The sequence below is a fragment of the Entelurus aequoreus genome, linkage group LG07, assembly GCF_033978785.1.
Source record: "Entelurus aequoreus isolate RoL-2023_Sb linkage group LG07, RoL_Eaeq_v1.1, whole genome shotgun sequence".
Taxonomy (NCBI): domain Eukaryota; kingdom Metazoa; phylum Chordata; class Actinopteri; order Syngnathiformes; family Syngnathidae; genus Entelurus; species Entelurus aequoreus.
In genome coordinates, this window is record NC_084737.1 from 37,872,837 (window position 1) to 37,896,971 (window position 24,135).

At 43.3% G+C, this 24,135-nt stretch overlaps 2 protein-coding genes across 2 annotated transcripts in view; both read left to right on the top strand.

Moving 5' to 3' along the window:
- Positions 1–3,790: 3,790 nt before the first annotated feature.
- On the top strand, positions 3,791–19,995 carry pfkfb1 (6-phosphofructo-2-kinase/fructose-2,6-biphosphatase 1). The gene is made up of 14 exons (XM_062053495.1): positions 3,791–3,910; positions 8,144–8,269; positions 8,356–8,452; positions 8,523–8,589; positions 11,472–11,546; positions 11,745–11,801; positions 11,865–11,986; positions 12,062–12,269; positions 12,341–12,487; positions 16,950–17,054; positions 17,259–17,388; positions 17,456–17,518; positions 17,590–17,654; positions 19,926–19,995. Exons 1-14 carry the CDS (start codon positions 3,856–3,858, stop codon positions 19,983–19,985), a joined length of 1,377 nt encoding a protein of 458 aa, XP_061909479.1. The 5' UTR covers positions 3,791–3,855; the 3' UTR covers positions 19,986–19,995.
- Positions 19,996–23,661: 3,666 nt separating this feature from the next.
- The window catches only part of itih6 (inter-alpha-trypsin inhibitor heavy chain family member 6), a 33,531-nt gene continuing 33,057 nt past the window's right edge, over positions 23,662–24,135 (top strand). The window contains exon 1 of the mRNA XM_062053493.1: positions 23,662–23,677. The gene's annotated coding sequence lies outside the window, so the exon portion shown is untranslated. The remainder of the gene's footprint in view (positions 23,678–24,135) is intronic.

Sequence of the window (24,135 nt, forward strand, 5' to 3'; positions counted from 1 at the left end):
CAGAGTGATCACACTTTTGGATTTGGATTAATCATAGGTAATTACTCAGTTGCATAATTTAAATTAACTTTAAAACAGATCCCAATATGTTGATACAAATGCAATTTTGTTGACAGAATGTGGAGGGGGCGTCTCTGGAGCGGCGACCATGCCCGGCGGAGCCACCCGGAGCCCGCGAACAGGTTCCCCAAGCGGGCATGCAAAAAGAACACACACCCACACACACCCAGAGACACACAAGGGGGGACACACGGGGGTATAATATCTTTCCGATTTGTGAATTCCAGGGTACCGGCGCTGCGGAGAAAGGGCTTCCCTTGCATATGGCACCTCAAACACCAGGGCCGGTGTGCTGGAGGTGCGGACGGCCCGGGCACGTGCGCCGGGAGTGCTCCATAATGGAGGTGGGGCAGGTGATGCGGGTTGTCGGGCCTCCAGCACCCGCCCCCGATCGGGGGGAGACGTACTGTATCCCGGTAAGGGTACAAGGGGGTAAATATCGGGCGATGGTGGATTCGGGCTGCAAACAGACCATGATCCATCAAAACCTGATTCGACCCGGGGCGTTGAGGCAGGCGACACGGGGGAAAATTAGGTGTATTCATGGGGATGTGCACGAGTATCCTATGGTGCCAGTGAAAATTTTATATAATAATCAAAAGCATAATGTCAAGGTTGCCATAAGCACGCACCTTACGCACCCCGTAATTCTAGGGACGAATTGGCCGGGATTCAACCATTTGGTGACACAATGCGTGGGGGTGCGTTCACGGACAGTAGGAGAGGGGAGTATCCGCGCAGTTCTCAGCGGCGACGCGGCTTCATCCGGTACTGCCGAGCGGGAACCGGTGGGGGCTTCGCGGGAGGCCCCCCCGGCCCCCCGGTGGCAACCTACTGAGGATTTTCCCCTCGAGCAGTCCCGTGATGAAACCTTGCGCGAGGCCTGGGACCAGGTGGATTATATTGACGGTCAGCTGGTGCGCCCGGGGAAAGCGAGGGTATACCCCCATTTTTCAATTATTCGGGATAGATTATACCGAGTGGGCCGTGACACGCAAACCGGGGAGGAACACACCCAGTTGTTGGTGCCAAAACGCCACCGGGAAATGGTTTTTCAGGCGGCGCATTTTAATCCTATGGCTGGCCACTTAGGGTATGAGAAAACACTCAATCGGGTCATGGTCCGATTCTATTGGCCAGGCCTCCGGGCAGACGTGCGCCGTTGGTGCGCGGCCTGCCCGGACTGCCAGCTGGTGAAAACGGCGGCCACCCCAAAGGCGCCCTTGCGCCCATTACCGCTCATGGAAGTCCCGTTCGAGAGAATTGGGATGGACCTCATCGGACCATTTCACCCGAACACACGGGGATACCGCTTTGTGTTAGTCCTGGTGGATTACGCAACGCGCTATCCCGAAGCAATGCCCTTGCGCTCTATCTCTGCCAAGAGTGTTGCGCAAGCACTGTTTCAGGTCATCTCCCGAGTTGGAATCCCGAAAGAGATTCTGACTGACCAGGGCACGTCCTTTATGTCACGCACGATAAAGGAACTTTACGGGTTACTGGGAATTAAAGCGATCCGCACCAGCGTGTACCATCCACAAACGGATGGGCTGGTGGAGAGATTAAACAAAACGCTGAAAACTATGATCCGTAAATGTATGCACGAGGACAAACAGAATTGGGATAAATGGTTGGACCCCCTAATGTTTGCGATGCGGGAGGTACTTCAGGCCTCAGTTGGTTTTGCACCTTTCGAGTTATTGTATGGCCGGAGGCCTCGCGGAGTGCTGGACGTCATTAAAGAAAGCTGGGAGGAGGGTCCAAGCTCCAGCAAAAATGAAATTCAGTACGTCATGGACATGCGAGCAAAACTCCACAAGGTGGGGCACTTGTCACGTAAGAATTTGCTCCGTGCCCAAGAGCGTCAGCGGCGCACGTATAACAGGGGGACCCAACTACATGGACCGCGTGCTACGACCCCACGCTGCATACGCGGCTGCCTACCTGGATGATGTCATCATCCAGAGTAGCAGCTGGGAACAACACATGCGACGGGTGGGGGCGGTGCTCGAGTCTCTGAGGCGGGCGGGGCTCACCGCCAACCCGGCAAAGTGCGCGGTTGGCCGGAGGGAGGTACAGTATCTGGGGTACCACTTGGGAGGGGGACAGGTGCGGCCGCAAGTGGACAAAACAGCGGCGATCGCGGCCTGTCCACCCCCCAAGACAAAAAAAGAGGTGAGGCAGTTTTTGGGACTGGCGGGCTATTACCGCCGGTTCATTCCCCAGTTCGCGGACTGGACCGGCCCGCTGACTGACCTCACCCGAAAGGGTGCTCCAGAACTGGTCCAGTGGACGGAGCAGTGCCAGCGGGGGTTTGAGAAGGTAAAAACAGCACTCTGCGAGGAGCCGGTGCTGCACATGCCTAATTTTGACATCCCTTTCTGTCTGCAGGCGGACGCGTCGGGCCAGGGACTGGGGGTGGTGCTGTCTCAGCAGGTGGGGGGCGTCGACCGCCCCGTGCTGTACATCAGCCGGAAACTCTCGGACCGGGAGGTAAGGTACAGCACGGTGGAGAGGGAGTGCCTTGCTGAAAAGCCAAAGGAGAGACATTGTGTGAAAGAAGAGCTGAAAAGCCAAGACAGACTGGTGTGAGAAAAGAAGTAAAACAATTGTAAAACGCCGCAGCAAGGGCTGAAAAGCCGGGAGAGACTTGTGTGAGAAAAGAATTAAAACAATTGTAAAAACCACATCTGAGAGTGTTGTGCCTTCCCTGGTGGTCCAAGAGGAACCCGAGACAGAGACATCTCACAACGGGTTATCATCTTTTTCCACGGAAGAAGCTGGCAGCTTTAAAAACAAAAAATAACTTTACACAAACAAAATGCAAGAAAGACATTTTAATGGCGGGCTTCATCTAGTGGTACGCCAAATACTCACTTGATTAAAGATTCAAACATAGTATTATTGTTCAAACTATGTGTAATGCTACAGTGGTCAAATTATTAGGCTGCTCACTGCTCCCCTCACCTCCCAGGGGGTGATCAAGGGTGATGGGTCAAATGCAGAGAATAATTCCGCCACACCTAGTGTGTGTGTGACAATCATTGGTACTTTAATTAATATACTTGTTGAATAAAACCTCTGCGTTGTTTTTTATGAACACATAGGGCCACTATGCAACTGTATCTTAATGTTGGTCATAATGGTCGTACTTGGAGAGCCAACTCTTTTCTTAGGTCGTACTTGGTGAAAAAAGTTTGAGAACCACTGGAATAGAGCATATGAATTTAAAGTTTTTTTAAAACTCCACCCAATGCTTTTACCTGCCTTCAACCTCATTGCACGGAAATTATACAACAACATCTTACATCTGACCTTTGCACTTGTTGGGACCCACCCTCTGCATGTTGACAATCCCGTGTGTGTGTGTGTGTGTGTGTGTGTGTGTGTGTGTGTGTGTGTGTGTGCGCGTGTGTGTGTGTGTGTGTGTGTGTGTGTGTGTGTGTCTGTGTGTGTGTGTGTGTGTGTGTGTGTGTGTGTGTGTGTGTGTGTGTGTGTGTGTGTGTGTGTGTGTGTGTGTGTGTGTGTGTGTGTGTGTGTGTGTGTGTGTGTGTGTGTGTGTGTGTGTGTGTGCGTTATGAACTCCAGCCCTGGCAAAGATTAAAGGACATCCCCTGTGTGCTGCTATCATATGTCCATGTGTCATGAAAAGAGAGCTGCAGGGGGTGGGATGTGGAATGGGTTGCAAATACTTGGGCAGGGGGCGTTTGGTGTCTTTAAAAAGAGCATCCCTTATTTTGTCACAGGCTGCGTGGTCGTGCGTGGGCACTGGACTTCAGCTGACAGGTGCAAACAATGGATCTTCCCCCGCAGGAATGTAGGGTGACCCGGAGGAGGTGTGACAGCACAGGTGAGATCAGACGTGAAGTGTCTTTGCAGAGTATTGACACATACTGTAAGAGTTGTGCTAATGTATGCCACATGCATAATTGGCTCATTCATCACATAGCTGAATGACACATAAGTGTAAATAACACATTCTAAGAATATATATAAGTGAATATTGCATGTAACCATAAACACAGCGATGCATGGGTCATAACAAGGTGGAGCAACATTGTGCGCAACCCATGGTCCAAAGTGCAACATTGACTTTATTCGCTGTTTATGAAGCATCGTTGTTTCCGTGCGAGGCCAAAATGATGGGCCTTACAATCAAGAACTGATTTTTGAGCATCAAGGGTCGGGTTGGAATCAAAGGCTAAGTCATATTTGTCTGGGTAAACACTATATGTTTTGGCAAAACTTTGAGAGAGATACTCTGTCTCAAGACAACCTTTGCGCAAATATTTATGTTCAATAAAGTAATAAAATGAGAAACAAGTCAAAGAAAGGAAATATTTTTAACAATATCCCGCAACCATATTTGAGCTGAGTTCATGTTACATAATTGTCTCACGTTGAGGTTAAGCAAACAGCTGCTTACCCGCAGCAGGTGTACAGTATAGGATGATGGATTTGCATGCTCCTTGAAGTCTGACATCACCATCTAGATTTAAAACCATGAGGCCGAGGGAGACGCTTACCAGCAGTCTTCCCCCTCCTTGAGTCCCACCAAGTGGGTCTCTTGAAGTGACCTGCCCGTGCAGTAAGTGGATGCTCCTCTGAGTGAACCCCAGGCCTTGTGGCTTAGCAAGTAACGCATTGGTACAATTAAAACAAGCTCACACAGACTCTCAGCGATACATCAAAGGCACCAAATACCCTGTTTGTTAGTGTAGCCTTACTGTGTTGTTGTCATTCACGCTGAATGCAAGTATCTTCACCATGGACTCCTCATATGCTGCTTACTTTTAGTCCTGTGTTTGGGCGATACAGAGAGTGTTGATGCCATGCCAGCCAGACTAGACCGAGCTTGGTCTCATTAGGCTCAGTCATTGACGCCGCCCTTTCATCATTTTGCTGATGAAGCATAATCCATTGATAATCGAACAGCCTGGAGGCCGACACGTCCCATCCCCAACCCCCAGCCCCTGTTGCTGTATAGACACACCGGCCATCCGGGAACATTGGCGGAAAAAACGTCTGCATCCCCCTCATAAATCAGCATCTTTTTTCTAAATTGTGGCATGCAACAGCAGAGTCACAACTTGGTAAGAGACAGAAACATGTGTCTTCTCTTCTATAATCTGTAAGATTCTTGAATCAAAGTCAAATACTGTTCTGGAGAATAGTTGGGACTATGTATTTATTATAAGACAGTTTTTGAATGTGTTTTAATTAGGGCCGTCACAAAGAACAAGTTAACTCATGCGATTAGTTACAAAAAAATATCGCTTCGATTACGTCTGTCACACACATTATTTTGACCTTGCATGCTTTTTTACCTTAACCGCAAATGGTTAGCTGGAAGGCGGTGCTGGTTGTTGTACGGTCAGTGATCAAATCAAATCAAATCAAATCAACTTTATTTATAAAGCACATTTAAAATTTACCACAGGGGTAGCCAAAGTGCTGTACAATGGGCAGGTTAAAAAATAATACGAGAACCGAGCAAACACAACACAACACAAACAGAACACGATAAAAAATAAATAAATAAAATATAAAAATATAAAACATAAAAACAGGTTCACAGCAGGTGTATTATGGGGCGCCATTGCAGGATGGATATCACTCAGTGTTAAAAGCCATGGAATAAAAGTATGTTTTTAAGAGAGATTTAAAAACAGGAAGAGAGGAGGCTTGTCTAACACTCAGAGGTAGGTCGTTCCAGAGCTTGGGAGCAGCAGCAGCGAAAGCTCTGTCACCTCTAAGCTTCAGCCTTGTGTCCGGGACCGTCAGTAGCAGCTGATCGGCTGATCTTAGGGATCGGGTGGGGCAGTAAGGCTGAAGGAGGTCGGAGAGATATGTTGGCGCGAGGTTGTTTAGACATTTAAAAACAAATAAAAGGAGTTTAAAATTGATTCTGTAACGCACAGGGAGCCAGTGAAGGGATGCTAATATAGGGGTGATTTGCTCACGTCTGCGGGTCTGTGTTAGCAGACAAGCTGATCAGGTCAATGTACACAGTCCAGGCCAAAAGTTTGGACACACCTTCTCATTTCAATGTGTTTTCCTTATTTTCATGACTATTTACATTGTAGATTGTCACTGAAGGCATCAGAACTATGACACCTGTGAAGTGAAAACCATTTCAGGTGACTATCTCTTGAAGCTCATCGAGAGAATGCCAAGAGTGTGCAAAGCCGTAATCAGAGCAAAGGGTGGCTATTTTGAAGAAACTAGAATATAAAACATGTTTTCAGTTATTTCCCCTTTTTTTGTTAAGTATGTAACTCCACATGTGTCCATTCATAGTTGTGATGCCTTCAGTGACAATCTACAATGTAAATAGTCATGAAAATAAAGAAAACGCATTGAATGAGAAGGTGTGTCCAAACTTTTGGCCTGTACTGTATGTCAGTGCAAAGATTAGTGAGGCGACTCCGACTTGTGTTCGCTGGAAATTGTCACTTCAAAATACACACTGACTTCTCGGGAACCACCGCAGAATTAGGAAAAATCACAAAAACATACTCGCTTTTGCGACACCACTTGCACGTAGAACTACTCCAGTGGAAATCCAATATACCACCAAAGTTGTCTTTGTTGCTGAATGACATGATGCACTTAATCCAGTTAGAAATAAACTCACTAAAAGGGTCTAAGGATAAATAATTTTTCATTTGGAACCCTGTGCTAATACTACGTGAAGTGACTGAAAACTCTACCTGACTAATACCACAGCAGTCAGTATTATTGCACCATGTTGACCCAGCCATTGCAGTAGACATACACAACCCCGTACTATTCACTTTTCTAGTAATAGTCTGATTGAGTATACTCGCACCTTACTAGCACATTTTTAGTTTTTCTTTCTTTACTTGCTTATTTATTCTCCTTGTTTTTCTGTCCTGGTGCCCTTTTTGATATATGGGTGTTGGGAGAGTGGGAGTTGATTTTGATTATATTGCTTCAAAAGAAAAGTGAGCATTGCTTTGCTTTTTTACTTCGTGGTATGTAGTCTATTGCATACACTGAATGTGTATATGTACATAGTGTATGTCCACATGTTTGTACAACCAATGCTCAATAAAAGTAAATATATATTTTTTAAATTCCACCCTGCCAGGACTTTAGATAAAATTGTCAGCAAGTTTAGAGCAATTAAATGACATGCATTCAAGTAACACATACAAAAATGCTCCTGTATGACTTTCTGAATTGTATTTGTGTCCAAATATTAGGCTCTTTAAATTAATCTAAATTGTGCAAACAAGCAATAACCTATGCCAAATTCAAAAGTGTTATTAATCCGGTTTAAACATTTATAATTTGACAGCACTAGTTTTTAATGTGTGCATTGCAACAGTTTGTTTTGAGTTATAAGTTGTAATCAAACAATACTGCATGATCCAGAGTTAGGGTGAGGACAGCAAATATACACTTTCATTCATTGGTGCAGACATTTAGATCATTTACAAGATATATTGAGCTGCTGTTTTATGACAAGTCACACAGCAGCAGCTCCAAATTATTAAATGCAAATAAAAACTTTTGACACTTGAAATGAAACAGTATTTATACCCCTGATTGGTCGCAATGAAACTGTCTTCGCAAAGCCCTTGGATTTGTACTGTTTGTTTTTCTGTTTCCCACAATCGTAACCATCTGCATGCAAGCAGTTGCCAGAATGCGGTGATCAGGAATGTAGCAAAAGAACACTTTTTATGAGAATCATCATAGGTCTTATTTGCATAGAATGCTTTGGTGTTAACTGCTTCCTGTGCTAAGCAAGCATCCTTGCAGGACATTGGCAGTGTCACACACACACACACACACACACACACACACACACACACACGCACACGCACACGCACACGCACACACAACGGATGCTCTGAACCGAATAGCCACTAACTATTCTGAAAGATTGTAAAGGAAAAGGTGTTGGATTAAATAGGCTCTGCTTCTTCCTACTCCTTTTCGAACATGTTGGACAGACAAACTGGAAATTGTGATGGAGACTCAAACTCAACTCAACTTAATTTAAGATTCATCTCACGTTTAAATCACTCAAAGTGTGTTTGTGTGTTTACAGCATCAGTGCCACAGTTCTGCAACTCTCCCATCGTGATCGTTATGGTAGGCCTGCCAGCCAGAGGGAAGACCTACATCTCCAAGAAGCTCACCCGTTATCTGAACTGGATCGGAGTTCCCACGAAAAGTGAGTTGCACAACGACCCGTGACAAAAACAAGACATGCGAGCGCTTTGAGGTCTGTCCTTGCTTATTGCGTCACATTCCCACCAGCGTTTAATGTTGGCCAGTATCGCCGGCAGGCCGTCAAAACCTATGAGAACTTTGAGTTCTTTAAATCTGACAATGAGGAGGCCATGAGTATCCGCAAGTAAGGACAAAAGATGTGTTGTAAAAGATACTTATTAAATCTTGTGTAATGACTTGTCATTACTGTGCAGGGCCTGTGCAGCTGCTGCCCTCAAAGATGTTGCTGCCTACTTCACACAGGAACAAGGACAAGTGGCGGTCAGTCTCAGAACCTTTCCAACATCACCACTCACTGAGATTAAAGAGGCTGTCACGCCAAATTTCTTCCCCTCTACAAAAACCTTCCCTCCCCCATTTACTTACGGGGCTGCGTCCAATAAAATCACAAAGTTGCCGAGGGTCCATAACCTGCACGCGACTGTCCTGTTTCGCGCCTGTACAAAAAAAAAACAATAATCGATTTCTTCAGATTCCAGCAGCTGTTAAAGACGAAGTATCCTTCCAGCGACGGGCAGTCAAAGCCGAAGTGCTATCGATCGCTGTCAATGACGTAAGAGGAAACATGACCACGGAAGTAAATGGGTGAGGGAAGGTTTTGTAGAGGGAAGAAATTTGGCGTGACAAGGCCATGCAGAATTAGATTATCCAAAGTGTTCCTAGTAGATATGCTATAGAGGCTTGATAACCTCCTTCTTGCATTCACAAAGTGATACAATTATGTTTAACTTATTCTACATTAAACTAGAGGGAGACAGAAATAATCCCTTAAAAATAAAAGGAAAAAAAATCTTGTGTTGGGGTTCGAGCCTTGTCTATTCTGCCCTCTAGTGGCGAAGCAACATCGGTTAAATTGGTCCTAAAGTAGTTCTGCTGTAGCCTGATAAATAGATTGTATGCTTTTATTATATATTCTCAAAGGGACATAGAAATTATACTTGGGTATACTTTAGAGTAGACAGAGTACAGCTTGTATGGATCTGGTTGATCCACCCTCCTTCTGCTTGAGATTGACCTACTTAAGCTCAATTGGGTTCACGAGTCATGGAGACCAGTGGTGATTGCTCTATGACTGCAAGAGAAGCTCAGCTTCCCCTAAAATACCAGACTAGTGGTCAGACGGATTAGTGATCAAATGTGTGCTTTTATGTTAACATTTCATTGATTAAATATGTGCTAGAATGCGTTCAACTTCTGTTCAGAATGAGCTACTTTTGTGACCGCTTACATGACTTTCTTCTCACTCATTGTGGTAGCGTCCAGGCCCGGCCCTAACCAATCTGGCGCCCTAGGCAAGATTTTAGGTGGCGCCCCCCCACATCGGCAGTGAAGTGTATATACTCACAAGAAACCGAATAGCTTTGTCTTTGACCTTTTTTTTTACTTAAAGAACGCAAATTAACAATCAGAATAGTTAACAAGATAAAAAAAAAAATATGGATAAATAAATGAATACAAAAAATGAATATATGAAATACAATATTTTTTACATACATAAACACAAAATAAAACGTGTCAACAAGTTGCATAAAATAAATTAAAAATACAATATAAATAAGGCACTGCACAAAACAAGATATCAAACCAGTATGACTTTAACAACTATATTACAAAAAAAGGGGATCCTACAGAGTTCTCTATTTGTGCTTTTTAATATTGCATTAACTAGAATGACTTACAAATTACTGTACACCAGGGAGTACTGTAATTACCTAACGTTACATTATTATTTTCCATAACATTTTAGCCCCCTCCACAATATTAACCCGACGTTAAAACAGAACTAGCTATTTATTGATTAGCAATTGCCGAATCATGTAACATTAGCTTAATGCTAAAAAGCCACGTTACTATCACATTCTGTAACAGACAAATAATTTCATGTAGGCTAACGTTACCTACCTGCTACCTCTGTCTTTTTCTCGTTTCTCCTCTTCTTTTCTCTTTTTTCTTCCCTGTGCACCTGACAGTTTTGGCCGTTTTGACATCTTGTGTTGATTTTTTGATGTGGTGACGTCCAAAAAGAGTCATGATACGGGAAGGGAGGGGGCGCACCGTGCCGGGGGAGGGGAGGGCGTAATGTTGTAACAAATAATAATTCTATTAAATAGGCTTTACTTTGCATTTTAATTAACGTGGGATTATCTTATGTATTTAGAAATAATAGTACCAACTTTTTTTTTCTTTTTTTTTTTTTTTTTCTCCAACATTTGTGGCACTGGCGTGGCGCCCCCTGATGGACGGCGCCCTTAGCATTTGCCTATACGGCCTATGCCACGGGCCGGCCCTGGTAGCGTCACAGTGCATTAAACAGTGTTGAAGTTTAGCGTCCATTGACTTCAATAGGGGAGCATAGAGTAGTTTGTTCCACTGAAGCCAAACGAGACAACCATTGGATTTGTCCTGCCCATCTGACGCTAAGCGTTGCTGGAAGTGGGCTTGGCCTCAGATAGCTTACACACTGGGCTTCCGCATGATGATTGGATGATCTGTCTGAGGCAGAATCTCTTTTTGATTGAAAGCAAACTGAGCGAATCTGCGGTATTGAAATTTAAACCACTGCCAATGCATTTTTCTAGTTTCATTCCTTTGTTCTGTGTTGATATGGAGAGCTTTACAACCTTGCAAGTGACATTTTCTTTGTGAAATCCAGCATCTGTATATATGTTATCTGTAATAAGGGACTGTACTTATGTTTAGAGAGGAGCTGATAACGTGGGACAGTTGTCTGGTCCACTTTCCTAATGGGCTGTTTTAGAATGTCACAGTAGATGTTGCGATGTACTGTATGTCTCTCCCAATGAACCGCATCACACCAGTACACTCGGCACTCATTCAGCCCCAGTTCTTGATGCTAATACCACCATGCTCGACTGTATAGGCAAGACCCAATCTTGGTATTCCAAACTTACCTAAGTTATACCTAAGTTGAATTTCTATACTATTGTCCCTTGAGAAGGGTTACAGTTTAAAAATGCATGCTGAAATGTGAGGAGTGTACTTACTTTTGTGAGATACCGTATTGTGTATTTGCACTTGTTTGCTTATATTTGTCAGATTAATGCAAAAACACAGAGCCTAACAGGGATGCTATTTAAAATACGCTGAATTGAAAGCATTGACAACACATGTGTCTGACTCAGGTTTTTGATGCCACTAACACCACCAGGGAGAGAAGAGCAGCCATCAATAGATTTGCCAAGGAACGAGGCTACAAGGCAAGTGCAAGCGAGGAACGCAGGAAAAATATCCACATTAATGTATGTCCTGCTATAACCGCAAGATTGTTCAGCTCAGTTTAGACTTTTACCAAAGTCAAATGATTCAGTATGAATCTAGGCCAGATGCTCTGCAAGAAGGAGTGTGTGTGTGTCACTACCAATTATTGAACATTTGTTGTTTGAAACTGCTTGCAGGTTTTTTTTGTGGAGTCCATCTGTGAAGACCCAGATATAATAGTAGAGAATGTCAAGGTGAGAAAAGCATAGGTGGCATTTAATCAACAATAAATAACTGGACTGGTCTGACCATCTCAGCAAGTGAAATTTGGCAGTCCGGATTATGTGAATCGCAGCATGGAGGAAGCCATAGAAGATTTTCTTCAGCGCATTGAGTGTTACAAGTCCAGCTACATGCCCATAGATGACGAGAAAGACAGGTGCTGATAAAATGGATGTACTGAGCAATATTTTGAAACAAATGTGACTCCTAAGGCTTGTTTTCCACCTAATAGAAAGCTCTCCTACATTAAGATCTATGAAGTGGGCAAAAGGTACCTCGTGAATCAAGTCCAGGACCACATCCAGAGTAGGATCGTCTACTACCTCATGAACATCCATGTTACTCCAAGGTCCATCTATTTGAGCCGCCATGGGGAGAGCGAATTTAATCTTTTAGGTCGGATCGGCGGAGACTCTGGTTTGTCCACCAGCGGACAAGAAGTAGGTGGACCACACAGAAAAGATTGATATGTAGAATGTGACTTATTGAGCTCTCGACTTCTTGTCCGCAGTATGCTGTTGCTTTGAAAAACTTCATCCAGAGTCAGACAATCAAGGATCTGAAGGTATGGACTAGTCACATGAAGAGAACCATCCAGACTGCACAAGCACTGGGAGTTCAGTATGAGCAGTGGAAAGCTCTCAATGAGATAGACGCTGTAAGTTGCATTCAATGCAAGGAGCCTCATCAGAGAAACAGTGAATTTGCTCTTTATGAATTATTAATGGTTGTATCTTATTAGTTGGGATTGAATGCATGGTGCACAACAGTGTTTGGGTGGCGAAATGTTATATGTGTATGTTCATGTATCAGCATGCCTACTCTCCCTGTTTCCCTGGGAAATTTACATAATTTGCCATATTTTTCCCACATTTTAACTTTCATTAAAAAAACTAATCCTAGCAGCTCAGCTTCCGGTCGACTGGCAACTCTCATCAGACATATCCTGTATCATTCAATATAAAAGCACGCCAGTAAAATATCACAGCTACGGCACAGTGGGATCTTTCTAACAGGTTCGTAGCAACGAAGTCTGGATCAGCATGCACAAGACTCCTAACGGAACCCCAATCCCACCTGAACTATAAACTTGGTATGTTTACATGCACTAAATAACAATCTATTGCATTAATTTAGTTGAAACCAGTTTTTTTAAAGATGTGTAAAAACCTTAATTAGGTTGTTGACTTTAAAAGATAGGATTAACATAACTAGACTACAATATATCTAGATAACATCCCTCCCCCTAAATCATTTGGTTTACTTTTTACTTCAGAGTTGAATGGAATGGAACGGAATTTTATAGTCATTGTACTTAATGAATTACATTTTTAGTACAAACCTGTTTAAGATCAGACATACAGTACATCATACAGGGTAGACAGAACAAGAACAGTGAAGGGTCGCCACAAGGGCGGTGCCCCGTGAAGGTAGAAAAAAATTCCAAACTAAACTAGTGTGGATGGGGGGACTCAGTTAGAGACCAGGAAAAAACCTAAACAAAATAAACATACAGTATTACGACAAAAATCTCCAGACTTGCAACGAGGGGAAGGTAGTGGGCATCTGGCCCAATGCTGCTGCTGTAACGAAGAGATTCGTTTATTCACATATGATAATAATCAGTGGGTAATATGAATCATAATGATACATCATTATTATTATGATTATATTATTATTAGTGCATATACTGAGGGTTAAGTCTCCCTCAGTCTTTAAAAACTAGTGACACCTCTGTTTTCTTTACTTTGATCAATGGTTCTTAAATGCACCACAGTTACAAAATGCAATAGTTAAACTTAGCAAACTTTACGTTCACCAATACCGCCAGGTAGGTTAGAATATTTTTACTATGGCTGTCGACTGATTATTTTTTCCATCAGATTATTCACATTTTGGATTTTGGATTAATCATGATTAATGATCACAGGTGATTAATTTTGTACAAAAATGCAATTTTATTATCAAAATGTCATCCGGGAACATATGAATTGTTTTACTTGAATACATGTCATTTATTTGCACAAAACTTGGTCACAGTGTTACCTAAAATACTTTCAGGCTGTATTTTGTAGTGAAATGTGCCATTGAGCACACCAGTCGCAGTCTCCTCACTAATTTTTGCACCGACGTATGCGATGATCTGATCACTGACCGTATAGTGGTTAAGGTTAAAGAGCTTGTACAGTCAAAATAAATTGCATTATCGAAGTGCGTTCATTAATTAATGCGTGCATTTTTTGTGATCAATCACATGAGTTCACTCATTCATTTTGACAGCCTTAATTGTTACCTTTCTTCTATCACATCATCTTTGTTCCAAAATGCTGGTGCTGTGTGTAAATGCTTGGAGGTAAGCTTTGATGACGTTAGGACGTATGTGTTACTTGAAGCGTTCCATGTTAGTGCAGCGGCCGGCCGTGTTGTGACTCAAATTTGTGTCACGGACATGACAGACAAGCATGCTGGCCAGGCCCGGCCCTAACCAATCTGGCGCCCTAGGCAAGATTTTAGGTGGCGCCCCCCCACATCGGCAGTGAAGTGTATATACTCACAAGAAACCGAATAGCTTTGTCTTTGACCTTTTTTTTTACTTAAAGAAAGCAAATTAACAATCAGAATAGTTAACAAGATTTTAAAAAATATGGATAAATAAATGAATACAAAAAATAAAAAATGAATATATGATATACAATATTTTTTACATACATAAACACAAAATAAAACTTGTCAAAAAGTTGCATAAAATAAATTAAAAATACAATATAAATAAGGCACTGCACAAAACAAGATATCAAACCAGTATGACTTTAACAACTATATTACAAAAAAAGGGGATCCTACAGAGTTCTCTATTTGTGCTTTTTAATATTGCATTAACTAGAATGACTTACAAATTACTGTACACCAGGGAGTACTGTAATTACCTAACGTTACATTATTATTTTCCATAAAAATGTAGCCCCCTCCACAATATTAACCCGACGTTAAAACAGAACTAGCTATTTATTGATTAGCAATTGCCGAATCATGTAACATCAGCTTAATGCTAAAAAGCCAGGTTACTATCACATTCTGTAACAGACAAATAATTTCATGTAGGCTAACGTTACCTACCTGCTACCTCTGTCTTTTTCTCGTTTCTCCTCTTCTTTTCTCTTTTTTCTTCCTTGGGCACCTGACAGTTTTGGCCGTTTTGACATCTTGTGTTGATTTTTTGATGTGGTGACGTCCAAAAAGAGTCATGATACGGGAAGGGAGGGGGCGCACCGTGCCGGGGGAGGGGGGGGCGTAATGTTGTAACAAATAATATTTCTATTAAATAGGCTTTACTTTGCATTTTAATTAACGTGGGATTATTGTATGTATTTAGAAATAATAGTACCAACTTTTTTTTTTTTCCTTCAACATTTGTGGCACTGGCGTGGCGCCCCCTGATGGACGGCGCCCTTAGCATTTGCCTATACGGCCTATGCCACGGGCCGGCTCTGATGCTGGCTACCGAGCTAAAAGCCCCAGCTATCAACCTGATAGCCAGCACTGCCCTTGAAATTGTCAAGGGGCGAGATTTACCAACAAACACATGACTCAGCCATCGGCTGGCCTCCGTTACACTCGGTTTGTTGCTAGCCAGGGAGAATTAATCATTTCGTATTTTTGATAGAGGGTGTGCAAGAAGTCTTAGGCATTCTTAATTTTATTCAAGCAAACATATTATTGAACTATCAGGGCTACATTTATTTCACCCTAACAGGAATGACGTAGTTTTTTATAACCTATATATTTCAATCTTCAAACTTTATAAAAACCCCAGGTCCCCTCCCCTGTCCTTAGGGCCTTTATACAACATCCCCACTTTCCTCTCCACTTCAACCGCCCTGACCAGGGGCCTCATGTATTAAGAGTTGCATGGATTTCCTGTTAAAAATAGACGCACATTCAAATCCAGAAAACATTGTACGCAAGAAAAAATAATTCAGATGTACAGTATTAAAGTGTGCGCATGCACAAATCCAAGCACATTTCTTTGTTACATCACAATAAACCTGGAAATGATTGCAGACGTGTGCGTGGCTCGGCACGCCCAGACTACACCCCCTATAAATACGCAAATCACACTCTGCCCAATCCCAATTCGGTCGGAGGTGGCTCTCTCTTGTGTTTTCAGCGAATTACAGAGAAATTGTAAGCCTAGCTGTCATTCATCCAAGTACTGAACACAGGCTGAAATTTAAAAAATAGGTCGGGTCAGGAAGAAAGTGAAGAGGAAGATGATGTGCATGACCCTGATTACCCCCAACATAGATATAATGTGTATAATTTGCAACAAAATGTGTCATATAGTAGCCTGCTCACAGCCAGATTAGAGTTTTGAAAATTATGTAATATTTGGTTTGCAATTCTTTAAGTTTTAACATGCCAGCATATCAAAAAGGATACAAACGACTTTGACTCTTGTTTGATTACTCAATTTATTATTAAAACACAGGAGAGCTTCTTGTGGTAGCAGCCGTATGTGACACAAAGGTCAATCCTCCGGTGCCATTTGTGCCACCAGCGGTTGCTTCAACTGTCCGCCCGACGAGCCAAGTTGGTGCTGGAATCACAGGAACACATTGTGACAGCTATAGGTGGCATTATGATCGCCAAGATAAATTAATAGACGTCCTCACAAATAATAATATTAACATGGCGAAAAAGTGTATTTTGTGTCTTTGCCAAGATTTTTTTCGTATTTTTTCAACCAAAAGTTGGCAGAGCCCGAAGGAGCACCTCTGTGTGTCACCAAAGTATCCATAGTGAAGCATGAAGTTGATGTGAGGCAGTGCACATTTCCACATCATACTCAGTCTTAATACGTCTCATCTTTGTCGTGAAAAAGGGCGTACGGCAGTTTTTGTATATACATATACAGTATTATATGTTTTATATTTTCCATAAAGTTTCCTTAATTTCAAATTCAAATGTAGACGTATGATTTTATATGACCTCCTAAGAGCCATTGTACCTTGCAAAACAGAGCTATTTTCTTTTCAACATGCAACTCTAATAAAAGCAACAGATCAAAAACAGATGTCTTCTAGGGCGGACAGGATGATATGATTATGTTTTTCATACAGGGTGTGTGTGAGGAATTAACATATGAGGAGATTCAGGAGAATTTCCCAGAGGAATTTGCACTGAGGGACCAGGACAAGTTTCGGTATCGTTACCCAAAGGGTGAGGTAAGTACTTCCTCTCAGTATACAAGATGTCTTTAGGCGTACTCACACTGTGCCAATCCTGCTGTGCCTGGGCCCACTTCATAACTAATGTAATGATGAATGATTGCAAGTATTTACAGTAATGACATGTGTGTAAGCCCTAAATTTATGTCAGAATAGAAAGTCTGACATGATGACTTTTTCATTTCGTCCTACATTGACCAGTCCTATGAGGACCTTGTCCATCGCCTGGAACCAGTCATCATGGAGTTGGAAAGGCAAGAGAATGTTCTTGTCATCTGCCACCAAGCTGCCATGCGCTGCCTCCTTGCCTACTTTCTAGACAAACCTGCAGGTAGACATCTTGTTGACCACAATTAAAGCCATAGCATTCTTGTGTAATCCATAATCTTTCCCTGAAGATGAGCTCCCTTATCTCAGATGTCCTCTTCACACGGTCTTTAAACTCACACCAATAGCTTATGGTAAGTGATGACATGTCTGGGATATTACTGTCCCTGCGCCCTGACGCCGATGGTGTTCCTCTCCCTTGTAGGGTGTAAAGTTGAGCCCTTCTACCTCAATATTGAGGCAATCAACACACACAGAGAGAAACCTGTGGTAAGTTTGTACATTTGTAAAAATAGATAAAGTATGCTTTCTTTCTAGGAAAACACACGTTAAATATCCACTGAGAATCAGTGATGTTATGAATTGACAATGCAGAATCCAATCCAAAACCTGCATCAAAGTGTTTTACCAAGATGATAATACAACTGTGTTTTATTTTGCTTGGTAAAAACAGTAGGCTAGTGCGTCATACTGAGAACTGCAATGCTAATATTAACATGTAAATCTAATTTTGAATGAAAAAATAATATTTACAACAATTGTTAGTGTGTGAATGTGAGTGCGAATGTTGTCTGTCTATCTGTTTTGGCCCTGCCATGAGGTGGCGACTTGACCAGGGTGTATCGTGCCTTCTGCCCGAGTGCAGCTGGGATACGCTCCAGCCCACCCCAGCCACCGCACCCCCCCTTCCCCCAAAATCCGAGAGGGACAAGTTGTAGCAAAATGGATGGATGGATGAAATGGCAAATGTATACATTCAGTGTAGTACAAATATGACCTATACCTTGTACATACCAACATTGTTCGTCATATAACACCATGGGACAAAATTAACACATATTATGCATAAAAACAAACATTATCACAACTTAAAGGGGAACTGCAAAACGTTCACAATTATTATTGTCAATAGACATGACAACGGATGGATTTTTTTAATGCATTCTAACTGGTAAATAAACGTAAGTAAAAGTCTGCTTACAACAGAGCCAACCCATAAAGCCAATAAAAAAACATCCAAAAAGCGCCAGCAATATTTCATTTACATTTTGTATGTTGAATAATAACCAAGTATTAGTGATACCCCAGCAGGCACAAGACATTAAAACATCGTTGAGAACTTGTTGAATTGGGTCCCGACATTAAGCAACTCAAATACAACGTTTCAATAACATGCTTTTTGACGACGTTTAATCAATGTGGGGTTGTGGCCATTGAAATTTGGCCATTTCCCAACCAACAACGTGGATCCAACGTTGGACATCAACGTTGTCTCAATTTACAAATACAACTATTTTGCAACGTTGTTTCAAAGTCAGTTTTAAAGGACACGTATGTATAATCAACATTGTATCAATGTCTTCTGCCTGCTGGGACTAGCGCAGACCAACTATTTATAGCAGCACACAAGCTTGTGTGCCTATGTTAACATCACCCGCTGGTGAGATGCTTCCTCGCCTCGGTGCTGGTGAAAGTTTATTGTAGATCATAAATCATGCCTCTCACCTTGATAGTAAAAGGGTGAGGATGTATTCTGACAAGTTGGTACACCTTGACAGCCAATTTAAACCAGGAATGGAGGGAACGACACAAAAAGATGCTTGGTTCCACCCCCCTTTTCTTCGCGAGGATTATGAGACATTTTTAATCTAAATGGGAATAGAATTAGGGACGGCGTGGCGAAGTTGGTAGAGTGGCCGTGTCAGCAATCGGAGGGTTGCTGGTTACTGGGGTTCAATCCCCACCTTCTACCATCCTAGTCACGTCCGTTGTGTCCTTGGGCAAGACACTTCACCCTTGCTCCTGATGGCTGCTGGTTAGCGCCTTGCATGGCAGCTCCCGCCATCAGTGTGTGAATGTGTGTGTGAATGGATGAATGTGGAAATACTGTCAAAGCGCTTTGAGTACCTTAAAGGTAGAAAAGCGCTATACAAGTATAACACATAACACACAATATATGAACATCCAAGCAGTCGGCATTCTAATGACAGTAGACATTGTACAGTAAGTGATCTTTAATTATGTTTGTTGGTTCTCACAAAGTCCACAGTAAGTAGTAGTAATCAGTGATGTTAAAAAAAAAAAAAAGCTAAAGTCTTGATGTGTTTTTGAAAAGATAATGTGCCGCGTATGCTTAAAATGAGCAAAATATGTCAACATTAAATGTTATTATAGATGTGCCTTTTACAGCATAACTGTACATGTATGCTTACAGCATGTATACAAAACCTTAATGGAGGTGTTTGGATGTTTTGTTAAGGGCTTTTATATGCAGAATATACCGACTCCCATAAACTCCATTGTAAGCAGACTTTTGATCACATTTATTTACCAGTTAGAATGCATAAAAAATAAAAACATATTATTTTTCTATCTTACTAAGGATTGTGGATGATTGGCAAAATTCGGGAAAAAAAGTGCAGTTCCCCTTTAATAATTTTCAACAACACCAAAATTATATTTTAACAATTGGGAAGAAATGTTTCCTTTTTTTTGCTCAAGCCATTTCAACTACACTTACAGAGAGTGTTTATGCTGCAGAATGTAGACGTCCACAGAAACCCGGATGAAGCTCTGCAGACTGTTCCTGACCACGTTTGAACAATGTTGAGTGCAAACAGAAAAGGAACCAAGTCGTGATGCTGCTGACGCCTATGAAGATGTCCTGGCACGCAGGCCATACTGGTATATGATGGAAGGTGATTGTGGGAGAATTCTATGATTAGGACCATTCCCCCAAATTAGTGCCATTTGCTTGTTTTAACGCTCTAATAATAAACTTAAACACAACTATGTTCTAAACAATTAACATATTGTACTACTCCAAATGTGTATTGTTCATTTTTGTGAAAGCCTCAGGTGACATTTGCGTAACAGAACTGAAAGTAACAGAAGTGAGTTTTTAGCATCGAATTTGCAAATACATTAAATAGCCAATAGCACGGTGACAGTGAGCACATTACAGTAATTCAACAAACATTTTTGAAAATAAACCAAGAATATGAAAATAATAATAATTTATGTAACAGCTATTGTGCTGAGATTTTACCTTCTTCACCAGTCATAGTTGAAATATCATGGAATATACAGAAAATGAAATGAGTGAACATACTTTTGGCCTTTCATTGGCTTGCAGAGGAACTGAATGATGCAACTCCATGTGAACCACGTGACTTGAGGAATATTCCACGTTTTTTAGAAGTGTGTAACAAAACGTAGTAAAACCCAGCAACACAACTAAAGTGTATATGTTATACTTTTTTTTTAAAGAAATACATATTGAAGTGGACCTCTGATGAAAATGTAGTCGGGAAAATGTACAGTTTAAATATATATCTTAAAGATGAACATCTAGTTTTCTCAAATCAAGTAATAATGTCACAAAAGTGCCGTCTTTCAGCAGCAGTTTAGTGGCTAATCCAACTTCGTACTGGCGCTTTGGCATTGTTTAACTCTAATATCCAACATTGTATCAACTTTTATAAGTCAGAAAAGCAGAAAATCATCGTAGGCCCCCTTTAACGTATACTTGGAATAAGGAGTAACAGAAATACATGGATGTACTGTAAATAATATGACATTTCTGAAGAATTTTAGTTATTAAACTTAATGATAATGTCTAATTTGAGAAAGAGAGACAGACAACCAAAGCTATTTTAACAGTATTCAATGTTGTTTAAGATAATATTTTAAATTGTATTACTTTATAATGGAATCATATAAATATGCAGAACTTTTGCTGAATAAAAAATATTTTACAGTTAATTTTATCGTGCATTCATGCAGTTTATTTCCAGGGGATGCAAATGGCACCACTTCAGTGGAGTGGCCCTTGAAACAACCACTAGGCCAGGGGTCGGCAACCCGCGACTCCGGAGCGGATCAATCTGATGCGACTCAGCTGCATACTTGCAGACCCTCCCGGTTTTCCAACGACCCCCCACCCTATCCGACCTCGGATAAGCGGAAGAAGATGGATGGATGGAAAACATTTTCTCGGACATTCCACAATACAAAATAATAAAAGTATCTACTATGGTTCCAGTATTGGATTAATATCTGTATCGGCCAATACTCAAGGCGCCAATATTGGTACTGTGTTGGAAGTGAAAAAGTTGTATCAAGACACCCCTAGGAACAGCCATCCATTCATTTTCTACCACTTGTCCCCTTCGTCCGTGACTCAAACCTCAGTCATTCAGCATGAAAGGCGAGCATGTTAGCTACCGAGCTATCAACCCGGTAGGCAGCTCTTCTCTTACGGCTGTCAGAGAGTGAGGTCTACCAATGTACACAAGGCCCAGCCACGTTGGCTGACCTCTGTTACACATCTTCACAAATTATAAAACAGCAACTAATCACGTCCATGTTGCCGGACAATGCTTGACTAATTGACTTGAGACTTGTTGATATACTTAAACCTTAGGACCTGTTTGAGACTTGAACCAAGTGACTAGAGACTAGTGCAGATCGAGATAACTAAATGGATACGTGCATGGCATTTGGACAAAACAACATTGAACTTAAAGGGGCACTGCACTTTTTCTTTATTTTGCCTATCATTCACAATCCCTATGTAAGACAAGAACTCATATGTCTTTAATGCATTCTAATTTGTAATAAATGCCAAGTCTGAGGTGGCTAACAATGAAGCTAATGGGAGATATCTATTGCGTCCATAAAACCCTCTAAAAAAAACATCAATTTAACACCAACAATACTCCTTTTACCATGCGTGACCTGTATAGTATCAACCAATTGCTAGCGATATTGTTGTTATAAGTGCCAACGCTGAACCTATTTTAGCCGCACCATGATCACAGAGAGGGAACTAGCTTATGCAGCTATTGACTGTGGGGGGGCGTGGCATGCGGACCTGCAGCGAAGCGGGGTGTGTCAGGATCGGCTTCGAGATGACACAGCTGTGAGTGTTTGTCTGATCACCTGTAGCTCTGTTAAAGGCAGCGGTCGGGAAAGAGAGGAGGTTGTTGATGGTGGAGAAACTTAAACATGGCTGAAAAGCACCATTTATTGAAAAATAAATCATTGTTCGCAAAGATGAACACGGCTGTAATGTCCATCATTGGTGGTCCAGAGAACCCGGAGGAGCAAGACCTCCACAATTTGGCGCCCAATCTGGCTGGACCACCGAAGGCGGGAAAAGTCGACCCCCTGACGGCTCTCGCAGGCGTGCTTGCAGAGGTGGCAGCGAGCAGCCGCCAACAGTGCCAGGTCCTGTGGCCGTTGGCGGACCAAATGGGCGAGGCACTGCCAACACCGACGGCTGTCACCATACACCGCATGGGGGAGGAAGAGGACCCCCATGCCTTTTTGGACATTTTTGCGGCCACGGCGAGAGCATGTGCGTGGCCAGAGGAAGAGTGGGGGGTGCGGCTCTTGCCGCTCCTGACGGGGGAGGCGCAGAGTGCTGCGCTCAGCCTGCCGGCGACCTCCAGAATGCGCTTCGTGGACCTGAGGAAGTCGGTGCTGGACCGGACGGGAGGCACCGCTGAAGAGTACCGGCGCCAATTCCGGTCCATGCGTCTGGGGGAGGAGGACCGGCCATTCACCTTTGGTCAGCAGCTCAAGGACGCGGCGACGCGCTGGCTGCAGCCGGGAGAAGGAGATGGCCGGCTGCTGGACCACATCATCCGGGAGCAGTTCCTGGAGGCGATCCCAAAGAGGATGTCCGACTGGATCCGGTACCACCAGCCCCAGGACATGGCAGTGGCAGTGACCCTCGCCGAGGACCACCTGGCCGTCCACCGCGAGGCGCAACCGGCACCCACAACGCGCGGACAAAGCGCGCAACCGAGACCCACAACGCGCGGACAAAGCGTTCAACCGAGACCTACAACGCGCGGACAAAGCGCGCAACCGAGACCTACAACGCGTGGACAGAGCGCCCGACAGGAGGAGGGGAGAGGAGAGCACATTCCCCAGCATCATGACCTGCGTGACCATTCTTCTGCTCTTTCTCCGCAGGTCCCGGCTGCTGCCTTCAGAACATCTCCCGCGCAGACGGCCCCTCAAACGCTTGGGCAGGCGTGCTGGAGGTGTGGGCGGCCCGGTCACGCGCGTCAGGGACCTCAGCAGTTGGAGGTGGGGCGCGTGACCCGGGTGGCCGGCCCTTCAGTGCCCTCCACCGGCCCGGGTGAGACGTACGGTATCAAGGTAATGATACAAGGGAGTACATACCAGGCGATGGTGGATTCGGGCTGCGGGCAGACCATGATACACCAGAACTTGGTTCGACCCTGGTCTTTGAAGCAGGCAACACGGCTAAAAATCAGGTGTGTTCATGGGGATGTGCACGAGTACCCTATGGTGCCAGTAGAAATTTGGTATGAGGGACAAAAGCATAGGGTCGAGGCAAGGTAGCTGTAAGTACGCACCTCTAGCACTCCGTAATTTTGGTCATAAATAGGCCAGGGTTTAACCGTTTACTGACACAATGCGTGGGGGTGCGTTCACAAACCGTAGGAAAGGGGAATATCCGTGCAGTTCTCAGTGGCGACGCGAGCCCATCCGACACTGCCGAGCGGGAACCGGCGGGGGCCAGGGGGGCCTCCCTATGGAGGATTTTCCCCTCAAGCAGTCCCATGATGAAACTTTGCGCGCGGCCTGGAACCAGGTGGATTACATCGACGGTCAGCTGGTGCGCCCGGGAACAGCGTGGGTATTCCCTCACTTCTCAGTTATTAGAGATAGATTATACAGAGTGAGCCATGACACTCAAACAGAAGAGGAA